We start from the raw sequence: 11,390 nt of genomic DNA on the forward strand, positions 1-11,390 counted from the left end.
TGACATGAATAGAATTGATTCTTAAACAATTTACCATTATTATGAAATGAAGATGAATAACAAATTGATAAAAATAATTGTGAAAATCCAATACACAATAAATAGCCTTGTTAAAAAATTCAGTATCAATATCTAGTAGATTGTCAAGAGGACTTGTCCAATCAGGAGGGAGAGGAAAAATGAAAGGGGAGGCAGGAAGGGAGGGCAGACAGGACGGGAAAATAGCAGATGCAAATGTGCCTTTAAACATTTTATACAATTATCATAATAGAGTGCTCTTTACAATTGATATAGTAGTACCGTAACCTGCAATACAACTGTATTTAGTTTGATTTTCATATTGAAGCTGTCTTCAGAATCGGGGACTTGCTTAGTACCTCATAATCCTTTCACAAATGACATGTTAAGTACAGACTATAAATAATTCACACTTAATTCAATGGATTTAACGATTGTAATAAATTTGAAAAATCTTATTCTATCTTTGTACTGACGTTGTTTAATGCAGAACATTTGCATTCTGTAATTTTATGTTTATTGAAGTAACATGTTAAAAAAATGCGCTGTTGAATTTTTCCTTTGTATCTTAAGATGCCACTTGACTATCAATCACTTTTAGGTGGATTAATTAAAACAAATCTTCTCCGAGACTGCAATTAAAAAAATTTATGTAAAACAAAATATTCAATGGACTTTTCAATATACAATATTCTACAGATTTTTCTCAGTATTTTTCAACAACCTGGTTGCCTGTCAAAATTTTTTAAAAAAATAATTTTTTCCAATCTTTATGCTCATCGTTAGTTTTTCTGTACAGTTTGAACCTACTGTATGAGGATGTTCATAATTAAATATAAATACTTAAATTAAATTAAAATCAAATTGAATTACTGTAAATCAATTAAATTATATATGCCAAACAGGTTTTGATAGAAATTGTAAAGTCCCCCAAAACTTAACAAGCATGTACCCTACGGTCTCATGTATAACTTCGTCCTCTGAATACTTGATCAGTTGACTTAAACCACCACCTTGCAGGCTTCAAGATTGAGTTGATCATTAATGACACCTGCTCATATTTTAAGGGGTTAGCGTATACGTGAAAGGGCAGGGCGGGGGTGGGGTTTCATTAATACTGTGACAACCATTCCCCTTATTATACAGTACCTTCATGCTCCAAAACACTGTATGCAATTCAGCCTACAGTAATTAAAGCTGCAAGTCACTGGTTATTTCATACAGTACATTCGCCTCTATACTTCCTTATCATTTTTCCTTATCAATTTTTTTTTTTTTTTTTTTTTGTATATTTTCTATATATTGTGAGTGCACTGGCATCTTTTTTTTTTCTGCTCGGGCACCTCACTTAGGGGGGCCATCTCATCGAGCTTTGCTCTTATTGGTCATTCCCTACCGTTTGCTTTTATTCAATTTATAAATATGTATCTTGATGAATTTTTTTCAAAAAAAAAAAAAAATAAATTAAATAAATGAATAAATTTGAACTTAGAACTTTGAGGCACTGTACCATGATTTAGTTACTATATCAATTGTAAACTGTTGAAAGGTCCAGATATTTGCACGCATGGCAGAAAGTTAAATCTAGGCTCTACAGTACAGCCATGTTTCTGTCTAGAAAGAACCCTGGAAATAAATGATAATATTTTAGTATTTAATAAAACTAATAACAACTGCTCTACTCATTTAAGCCTCATAGCAAGACATTGTTTATGAAGCATCACCTACATCCTGTACAATAAAGTGGCAAGATACTCGTGTTGGATGATAAATAAACACAATTTGCATTATGTATAATCCGTGGGTAAACAAATCCAAAACAAAGGAGAATAAAATACCGATGCATTCCACAAAGTGAGGTTAATTATTCAATGGATAATTAACAGCTATAATCCAACTTTCAAAGTGGATCACTTTCAATTTAACCATATAGCTATTGTTCCATGGCTGCATTAGTATACAATTCAGTAAAATAATAATCAATAATAAAAATAATAGTAATAATAATAATAATAACAACAATAATAATAATAATAAATATAATAATAATAATATCTGTAATAACAATAATAAATATCCTGATTCTATTATTGAATAATAGGTCACATATTCTTATTACATAATTAGCACCATATCATAAATATGTTGATTCTTATTAATATTATCATGCAAATATTATGCAATAATAATGTTAATGTAATAACAGTAGCTTAAATGTAAACAACAATTACCAATTATTTAATAATGGTGTACAGTACAGGTGATAGTAAATACATTATAAAAAAATAATAATAATAACAAGAAATAAAATCTTAATTGTAGAATATGGTTTTGTTCACATTGAAATAACTATTCACTTTTTCAAATAAATGAATATATTTAATTTAAAAATTTAATTATATTTCTGCTGTTTGTATTAAAGTCAGTACTGATGGTATTAAGAATGTACTTAAGTGTTCAGAGGTCAAAAGGTTACCTTTATTGAAAATTACCATAATAATATTGATAGAATTGATTAAAAAATAAGACTGATATATTCTAGGACTAGGATAACTTTTTAGATAACTGCCAAAAAATGGATTTAAAATCTAAGCACTTGGCCAGAATAAATCATTAGAATGTTAACCAAGTAGAACTGCTTTGCTTTGAGCTTGGTTAAATAAACTGTATACTGAACTCTCTTTTTCAACTATGTAGATATAGTTTAAGTACTATGTTTGAGATCAGACACATAAGCAATGCAGCCAACTAGGCTTGCCGACAAGACTTCAGTAACAGTGCCACCAGTGACAAAGACAAAGGACCACTTGTGCTAGTAGTTCTTAATTGTCTTTTGTCAATTTGTAAAATACAGATTAATCATAAATTTAATGAATTTATTTAATTTAATCCAAATCATGTGATTAACCAAGCATCAGGGCAGGCCAGGTCACATATGAATAAACCAATCATGTGACAGGAAAGGGAACACAATATACAATGACACTTTATAGGACTACCTTGAATCTACAGTACAATAACCTCAACAAGGCATTGTTGGTGGTAACAATCAAACATAATACCATACTCTACTGTTAAAAAAGGACATGAATCATTACAAAAAAAAAACAACCCTAGGAAATATAAGAACAAACATTTACACATGAATTTTGTGTGGTTTCGTTTAGCTGGTAGGAATTCTTGGTACAAATGGTGCATCTGACTGTACATCCTAGATATAAAAGCAACATAAAGTGTTACCATGGTTTTATTAATTGCGCTTAATTTGTAAAATACTGTTTTTGATCCAAAAAAAAAAAAAGAAGAAAACTTTGGGTGTTAACCAACAAAATCCAAAAATAATCCAACATTAATCTATTACTGTAAGTCTATTAAAATAAATTTTGGATATAAATGGAGGAAAATGCATTTGTAATTTACTGTAGAACAAATCATAGACTTGGTAAATCTTTTACATTAATCTGATGGTTGTCTGACAAACTCACTTTCCCCAGGCCTGCAGCACTTCCCTGACCTTGACGATTTACTTCCTCAGTGTCAAGATACAGTAGCAGTCTTCAGACCCTTGTACTGTAATGTATGATCCTGGTTCACTATGTTCCAAGCCCCAGTGTAGTGATTAGGTTTTCCGTACATGGATTTCTTCCCATGCCCACGGAGCTACCCACTCTTCCACACTGGCTTGCAATTAGAATCCCTGCTCATGAATTATTCAACAGTTTAGCTTAACAAAGGGTTACATCATCATCCATCTACTGGCTCGCCTAAGTACACCATCGCTACCTCTGTGTTGCCATACACGGCCGATATGGCTGGGTAGAGAGTCTCGTTTGGCAGGCCACGAAATGCAACACCCATGAACTCGTAACCACGCTCAAATGCTAAATAATTGTCCTCCATATCCAATATAACCCGTATTCGTTCTCCAACCTGATTAAATAAAAATATTTTAAAATGTTAAATTGTGCTCAAAACAATTTATAAAGGTACAGAATGCTTCAATGTCTACTAGCTACATAACCACAGAATATTTCAGTAAGTTTAATTAATTATTCTGTTTAAGCCTAATATGAAGACAATGTCAACTTGTAACTAATAATTGTCCCAATTGAAATTGTTTAACATATTTTCGTACAACTTGTAACTAATAATTGTCCCAATTGAAATTGTTTAACATATTTTCGTATAACTCCTTTCTTTGATTCAACATTAATTGTGATAAAACATGTTACTATGGAAAATGCACTTTTTCATTTCTGCCTCTTCCCTTTGGAAAGAACTACCCAGTATATTAAAAATTCACAATTATAATTAAAGTTAACTTTAAACTATTTGTACAAGGCTTTTATTTATCTTTTTTGAAATTTGCATTTGAATATTTTTTTATATTTTTTTACCTGTACTGTATTAAATTTGTAAGAAGCTGACAACTTGCAAATAATTAAATCGGTGTAGGCCAACAACTCCTTGGCCTAGGCCTAAGCTACTCGAAAGAAAAAAAACACCGCCCAAACAAAGCAGTATGTAGGCCTATGTACTGTTTGAATCATTTGAACCCAAAAACTTATTGAATAAAATTGCATATTAAATATGACCACTTATTATAAAATAAAATTACTTTTTCTACAAACCTCATATTTTGGCGCATTATTGCACTGAGGGAAATTACCCTGTTGGTCTCCATTATGCAAAAGAAAATTATCTACAAGGTTCCACCCCCAACTTTTATCATTGCTACCAAGTAACCCAGTGTATCCTGGACATTGCATTGGCGCATCTTTGGTCGCAATCCCAACAACGGCTACGGTTCCAAGTGGGCCTTCCCACCAAATCTCCCAACTGTGTCGGCCTGTCTCGAAGCCACGCCTCCCCCTTGCACCATCTGTGCTTTGGGCTACTGGACTTCGATGTAATACAAAACCGTTCTTTTTGACAAATACATTCTGTGAGCAATCTTTCGGATTCCAAGTGTAGTACAGCGCTCGAAGTTTCGATTTGTACGTCGGGACATTTGACAGAAAGTCGCCATTCAAAACATCTTCAGCAAGTCTCTTTAGGCATTGTACTCTCCAAACTATGCTGTTCTCATCATTTAAATGATTGTGCCAATGTTTACAAACAAGAGAAACATTCAATAGATCTGGCAAATCCAATAGAGAGAAGATAATTTCTAAACAACTAGTAGGAAGATCCGCCCATGAGGATACGGCCATCTTGACTTGACCCATGAAAGGTCAGCAGAGACAGTAAACTTAACAATTTTCACAAGTATAGAGGGGGCTATCATCATCGTGATAAACGTGATAGGAACCACTACGTGTGAACACTGCGTGAATATCTGATTTGACATCCCTCTGTGATTAAACTACTGTAACGTAGTCATCATCATGAACAACTCTTTGAATTGCTGGAATATCTATACATCTTCATCATCATCCATTATCATCATTATCAACATCAACTCTTAGCATCGGCATGCCATTCATCTTTATCATCATTCAAGTTATCCGATCATTTCATTTATATATTCTCCTATCCACGTTTACAATACAACAAATTTTGGTCAGGGCCAGCTTAGGCAAAGTCTTACTAAAAATCCGAATTTAGAGTCAGCTTCCCCATTATTAATATTAACATAAAAAACATAAGATGTATCTGAGACAACTACTGTATTTTAAGTATATCGTTGTCTCAGGCACAATAATTATAGAGTAGGCGGCCTATATGCCTATCGTAATTCTAAAGTTAAAAGTTACCTTTTCTTTAAAAAAAAAAAAAAAAAAAAAAAAAAAAAAAAAAAAAAAACAGGTGTGATAATTTTAGAATGTATATTCTATATGTAATTTATACAACTATAAACAATATAATAATTAAATTTCAACAAGCAACAATATTAAGTTGCAGTTTAAAGATATAGATTCATAATAGCAATAATCAATATGGGTCTGTAAAACGTAACTTTCGAAATCTTGATCAGATAGAAAGTTATCGGAATATCTATGAGATAGCTGGGAAGAGATTTCAGTACTCAGTAGGGAGTTGGTCCATACACGACGAGGAAACAGATCTACAGGGAAATTTTTTAGTAATAGTCCTAAAAAATTGATGTATCATCATCACCATAATCATCAGTATTATACCAATAATAACTAGAAATTGCAAGTGAAGTGCTGCGAAGTATACAACTGCATAAAATGTTCTTCGAAAAAAATTATTTATGCGAGTCAAGTGAAAATAATGAATAATAAAAATATAACAAATAATATGAGCACGACCCATTGTCTATAATATTATTAGAACAGCGTTGGTACAATAGTGTTTTGCTGCAGTGACATCTCTCTGCTGGCGATGGCTCGCTGCGGCTGGCGATGACTCGCTGCTGGCGAATCGATCTGCGCATGTGTATAAAATGGTATTTATTTCCGCAAACACATGCCAGTCTACAACAAGCGTCGCCTAAATGTAATAATTAGCACGTTGAAATAGGCTAGTAAATAAGTTTAACTGGGTTCGTAAATAATATTGTCCTCAAAATATTGTGGCTGAGACATGAGCCGATTAAACGTAGAAATAGGAAACCTAGAAATATAGTAAAAACGCTGAATAGTACTCCAGCGTCGCGACATGCCGACGTTGGTACGAGTAGGTTAGTCTACAAACGTCGCCTAAAAAGTAATTGTTTTTACCCGGGAGAACGAAAGAAGGAAACTCCGCTTTTCAGTTGTGTCAGGCGATTGATTTTTGACAAACAATGACCTTTCAGAGGTCAAATTGCTGTCAAGAATATAAATTGGCTGCTTCGCAGCAATAATGATAATGATAATGATAATGATAATAATGATAATAATAATAATATTAATAATAATAATAATAATAATAATAATAATAATCAGCTTATCATCGTTTATTTAATTTATTTCCTTTTATTCAGACAAAGACAAAGAAGTCGGCGAAAAGTATTTTTAAAGTAATTTGTTGATGTTAATACCTTGTAATTCAACTTTGGAAAAGGCTGCTAAACGAAATAATAATAATAATAATAATAATAATAATAATAATAATAATAATAATAATAATAATAATAATAATAATAATAATAATATAATAATAATAATAATAATAATAGGTTTTTTTTATTCTTTTGATTCTTCTGTTCCACTGTTTTTTGTTATAATAGAATTTTTTTTTCTTCATAAAATTACTGTTTTATTGTTGAAAAAAACATTATAGTCATTTTCTTTTAGTAACGTTTTCGAAGCTATTTTCATGGTAAATAAAGGCCATTTTATGGAGGGCTCACAAGCATCGGCCATTTTACGCTAATAATAATGATAAAACACCATGGTTATGGTGTGAAAGTGATATCGTTTCGATTATTTGCCTCTAAAAGACATTGATATGTCTTCAGAAAGTGACTCAGAAGAATTCTTTGATGCTACTGAAGATGTTGGGGCTCCGAGTCCTGGACGGTTGGTATTTTCTTTTCTTTATTAACAAGTTACGTGCTTCGGTCGCCACGACAGGGTGTGCCAGGCCCTGTGTGTGTGTGCATATTGTTGACGTTGTGTAGCTTTCGGTTGGCTACGGCTGTAGGTTTCGGTAACCTTTGTATGGCATACGCCGCGAGATGATTATCTTAGGCCTAGACTAGCAGCACAACTTTTAACGCAGTAGGCATGCTACACCTTCTATACACAGTTATTTTATAACATGGATTTATCTTTATTACTATTTGTGTAGTGTATTTTAATTTTTAAAATGGAATAAATAAGGCTCAAAACTTTAAAAGAGTTGAAAAATAATTGTTTTACAGTAAGAAATGTGTGGTATAAAAACAGAATACCTAGTAGAGCTAGGCTATGCCTAACCTAGGCCAATGATCCCGAAATGATATTATATGACGAAACCACAATGGATGCCTAGCCTAGACGATCTAGCATAAATAAACAAGAGGAAAAATTAATCTAGTTAATAATTATCACCATTTATTTATATTTATATTAAAAGGAAAAGCAAAGAATCTCTAGTTAAAGAGAGCAAGGCGCCCCCTGTCGTTGATGCATATGAACTTGAAATTCAAAGACTTGAAGAAGAACGTTTAAAAGCAGCGGAAAACAGACGAGAAGAGGATGAGAAGCGAAAGCGTGAAGATGAAGAAATACAAAGAAAACTTATCCAACTTGCAGAGAAAAAGAAAGAGGAGGAAAAAGTCAGTGCAATCAGATACAAAAAAAAAATATTCATATTATTATTCATTACATTTTTATTTCATTTATGCTACTTTTATTCTTGATTTCCAAAACATATTTAACAAAACATATTTACAAGATCATGGCAAAATTCTAAGAATGTATCTAAACTCTACTACTGTAGCTATACTGTGTAGTAAATAGTTTGGCTTGACCTCTGACCCTCCATTCATGGAGGTACCCTCTACTTCTAACATTTGCCAACTTGTCATTTCAGCCAAAAAATCTCAAGGGAGCATACATGATTTCCAGCTTTCTCATACTGCATTCCTTTATGACACAAGAAGCATTTCTAACACCATAATTTTCACTGATATTTATTGATTGACTTAAAATACATGATAAAGATAGGATAAAAATTTGCACAAAAACATTACCCTAATTGCAAGGAAAAGCTCAATAAAGTAAAACTTATGTCCAGAGAAATATTTGCATATTTTATTAAGGTGACAGAAAAACAAACAGTTTAAAATGCATAAAATGCTATAAACCAGTTGACAAAAATGGCAGCAATAAATAAGACTGAAACGTTGTTCATCACTCAGAAGCTAGCAGTAAAAATACAAATCAAGTATAAGTTACAAATATTATAAAAATTTCAGAATTACAGCACTTTGAAATTGAGTATTAATTTATTTATTTATATACATAATGAAAGTTAAAATTCACAAAAAAAATCGCTTTAAAACTTAAAAAAAAAAAACACTGAATGATTTTGCGTTCAAAATGCTGAATAACAAAAATATAATTAGCTCAAGTAAATAGATGTAAATACTAACAAAAATATATTTTTTGTTAACATTTTGTTTTTGCTACTTAACTTTCCCTAAAATGTATGAATTCAGTTATATGCAGCCGATTTATATTAAACTAAAAAATTATTTAGTAAGGGCTAATCTAAATTTGAATTAAAATTTGCTGTAAGTCTGTTTATGGTTAAATAAATATAAAGTAAATAAGTGAGTCAGTAGCATGCTTTTGACTAACAATAATATTTATTTCACATAATAAATATTATTATGAAGTCCTGCCAAATCATTTCTTAACATGTATTTCCTGACTAATATGGCTTCTTAACAAAATTTCTTTTGATTTAGAAATTGATAGAAGAGCAGAGGATGCGTGTTGCAGAAGATGAAAGAAGACACAAAGAAGAAGAAGAAAGGAAAAAGCAAAAGCAGGTAGGATAGATATCAGGAATCAGGAAAACTAGTTGGCAAGTGGACTTCACTACCAGGAGACATAATCATAAATTTTCTTACCTCAGCTCCGACCATTGTGGGGCTGAGGTGGTAAAGACTCTCTATCTGTGAAAGTCCCTCTTTGCGCCCCCTCTATTTCAAATTCTGCAACTCCACTTGGAAAAAGACAGTTTCATTTCATTTATTTTATGTCATTATTGAATTTAAAACATACAGAGACAGAGAAAACGTAAAATAGGGGAACTCACTCACTCATTTGGGAGGTGTTCTTCTAAATAGCCATAGCTTTAACACTTGTTATGTAAAATGCATAAAGTTATTTTGTTTTGTAACAGGAGGCTGAAAAACGAAGAATAGAGGCAGAGAAACGGCGGAAGAGACTAGAAGAACGAAGAAGGAAAGAAGAAAGTGGTTTGGATGAAGACAGTGAAAAAGAAACAAATCAGCCGGACCCCAGTGATGCACCAGTACCTCAAGAACCTAGTGACAAAGATGCAGATGAAGAAAGACATGAGGCTATTCCTGATCTTGTTGCCAGCACTACAGGACGACCTATGGCTTTGCCATTGGATTCTGAATCCAAAGAGATGCCACCTCCAGCTGCAAAACCCGTCGCTCCTCCTAGACGCAAAAAGAAGAAGGTTTCTAAACTTCAGCAACAGAAGGTTGGTGAAGTATTGTCTTGATTAAAAAAATAAGAGGAATTTGATTTGGATTAGATAACCCATTAAAGACTTATTTCCAGTGGGGTCCTTCTGGTGGTGAATTGGGCAGTACACCGGGAGACAATCCCCTACTCTTCAAAGACTGTACTGCATTCTTTAACGTACATTTGGGCAGCGGCTTAAACGTCTCATCCGAAAGAGAGTATGCTTTTGAAACTTGCATGCAGCCCTCCTCCTGGAAAGCAGAGACAGAAATTGAACCGGGCACCAAGAGATCTCCATAGTTCAGCGAACACACAGTGGCTACCACCAGTTTAGCCGACTAAACTAGCTGCTCTCGCAGATTTTGTTGGCAAACATTTTGTAGAATAAGGCCGGGTAAACTCTGCTTCGATTTATACATTTCTTCACAGTCCGAATAGTAATTATTTTGAATCTTTTTCCATTGAAGGCTGCTGAGGGAGTTGAAGTTGAAGGGGAGAGCACAGGACTTGTTGAAGACATGCCAGTAGTTGGTTTACCATTGGACATTGGTAGTGGTAGTAGGCCAGGCAGTGGGATACTGACTCCAACAACCACCATCGCTAATATCACCAAGGAGTTGGAACATTCCCTAGATCTAGAAAGTGCTTCACGGGGTAACTCTTACGTTAAACATCACGTAAGTTCCTGTGTTACTTTATATTTCAAAGTTTAGGGAGTGGTATAACAACTATTATTATTGTAATTAATTATTATTAATAATTTTTATAATAGATGAAAATAATTTTCTGTTGTCATTTAACAGGATTCATCAACTTATGAAACTAGTGTTCCGCATTCTGACCAAGATCCTCCGGAGCGACTTTCTAGTGATATCCTTGGCGATATGCCACCGGAGTGTGCTAATGCACCTTCTGGCTTGCCTCCGGAGAGTCCTATGGACCATTGGGAGGAGGCTAAGAGTCGAAGCAGTACACCAGAGATGGAGAAACTTCTGAAGTACCACTTGCTGATGCAGGGGCAGAGTCAAACCGGTGTTCTTCTTACAGATGATGTAAGTTATAGGATTATTATATGTTAAAGTCTTTAACGTTGATAAAGATAGCAGGAGCTATCAAAATATCCGTTTGATTTTATTATAGCTTAATAAATTTGTGTTCCGCAAGTCAATGATTGTACACCGTTTTTTCATTGCTTTTACATTTTATTTCACTTGGAGCATACATGCAAACCCACTCTCCAATGTGTATATATATATATATATATATATAGAG

The 11,390-nt window shown here is 33.1% G+C and overlaps 2 protein-coding genes across 2 annotated transcripts in view; one reads left to right on the forward strand and one right to left on the reverse strand.

Annotated features, from left to right (window-relative positions):
- Positions 1 to 1,350: 1,350 nt before the first annotated feature.
- LOC117121164 (F-box/SPRY domain-containing protein 1-like) lies at positions 1,351 to 5,265 on the reverse strand. Its single transcript, XM_033266269.1, has 2 exons — positions 4,650 to 5,265; positions 1,351 to 3,948 (listed from the first exon to the last, which is right to left on the reverse strand). Exons 1-2 carry the CDS (start codon positions 5,244 to 5,246, stop codon positions 3,763 to 3,765), a joined length of 783 nt encoding a protein of 260 aa, XP_033122160.1. The 5' UTR covers positions 5,247 to 5,265; the 3' UTR covers positions 1,351 to 3,762.
- A 2,048-nt stretch (positions 5,266 to 7,313) lies between these two features.
- LOC117121165 (WD repeat-containing protein 44-like) overlaps positions 7,314 to 11,390 on the forward strand; it is a 19,359-nt gene continuing 15,282 nt past the window's right edge. The window contains exons 1-6 of the mRNA XM_033266270.1: positions 7,314 to 7,487; positions 8,026 to 8,227; positions 9,365 to 9,448; positions 9,805 to 10,134; positions 10,586 to 10,795; positions 10,922 to 11,170. Coding sequence (XP_033122161.1) covers positions 7,417 to 7,487; positions 8,026 to 8,227; positions 9,365 to 9,448; positions 9,805 to 10,134; positions 10,586 to 10,795; positions 10,922 to 11,170 — 1,146 coding nt within the window. The 5' untranslated portion in view covers positions 7,314 to 7,416. The remainder of the gene's footprint in view (positions 7,488 to 8,025; positions 8,228 to 9,364; positions 9,449 to 9,804; positions 10,135 to 10,585; positions 10,796 to 10,921; positions 11,171 to 11,390) is intronic.

This window comes from Anneissia japonica, unplaced genomic scaffold (assembly GCF_011630105.1).
Source record: "Anneissia japonica isolate Jap-2015-1 unplaced genomic scaffold, ASM1163010v1 scaffold993_len1110182_cov180, whole genome shotgun sequence".
In the NCBI taxonomy this organism is placed as follows: Eukaryota; Metazoa; Echinodermata; class Crinoidea; order Comatulida; family Comatulidae; genus Anneissia; species Anneissia japonica.

Excerpts from the sequence above, each read along its gene's own strand:
- LOC117121164 (XM_033266269.1), bottom strand. The coding sequence starts at position 5,246 with ATGGGTCAAGTCAAGATGGCCGTATCCTCATGGGCGGATCTTCCTACT. Across the intron at positions 3,949-4,649 it reads ATAATGCGCCAAAATATGAG|GTTGGAGAACGAATACGGGT; the intron begins GTTTGTAGAAAA and ends TTATTTAATCAG.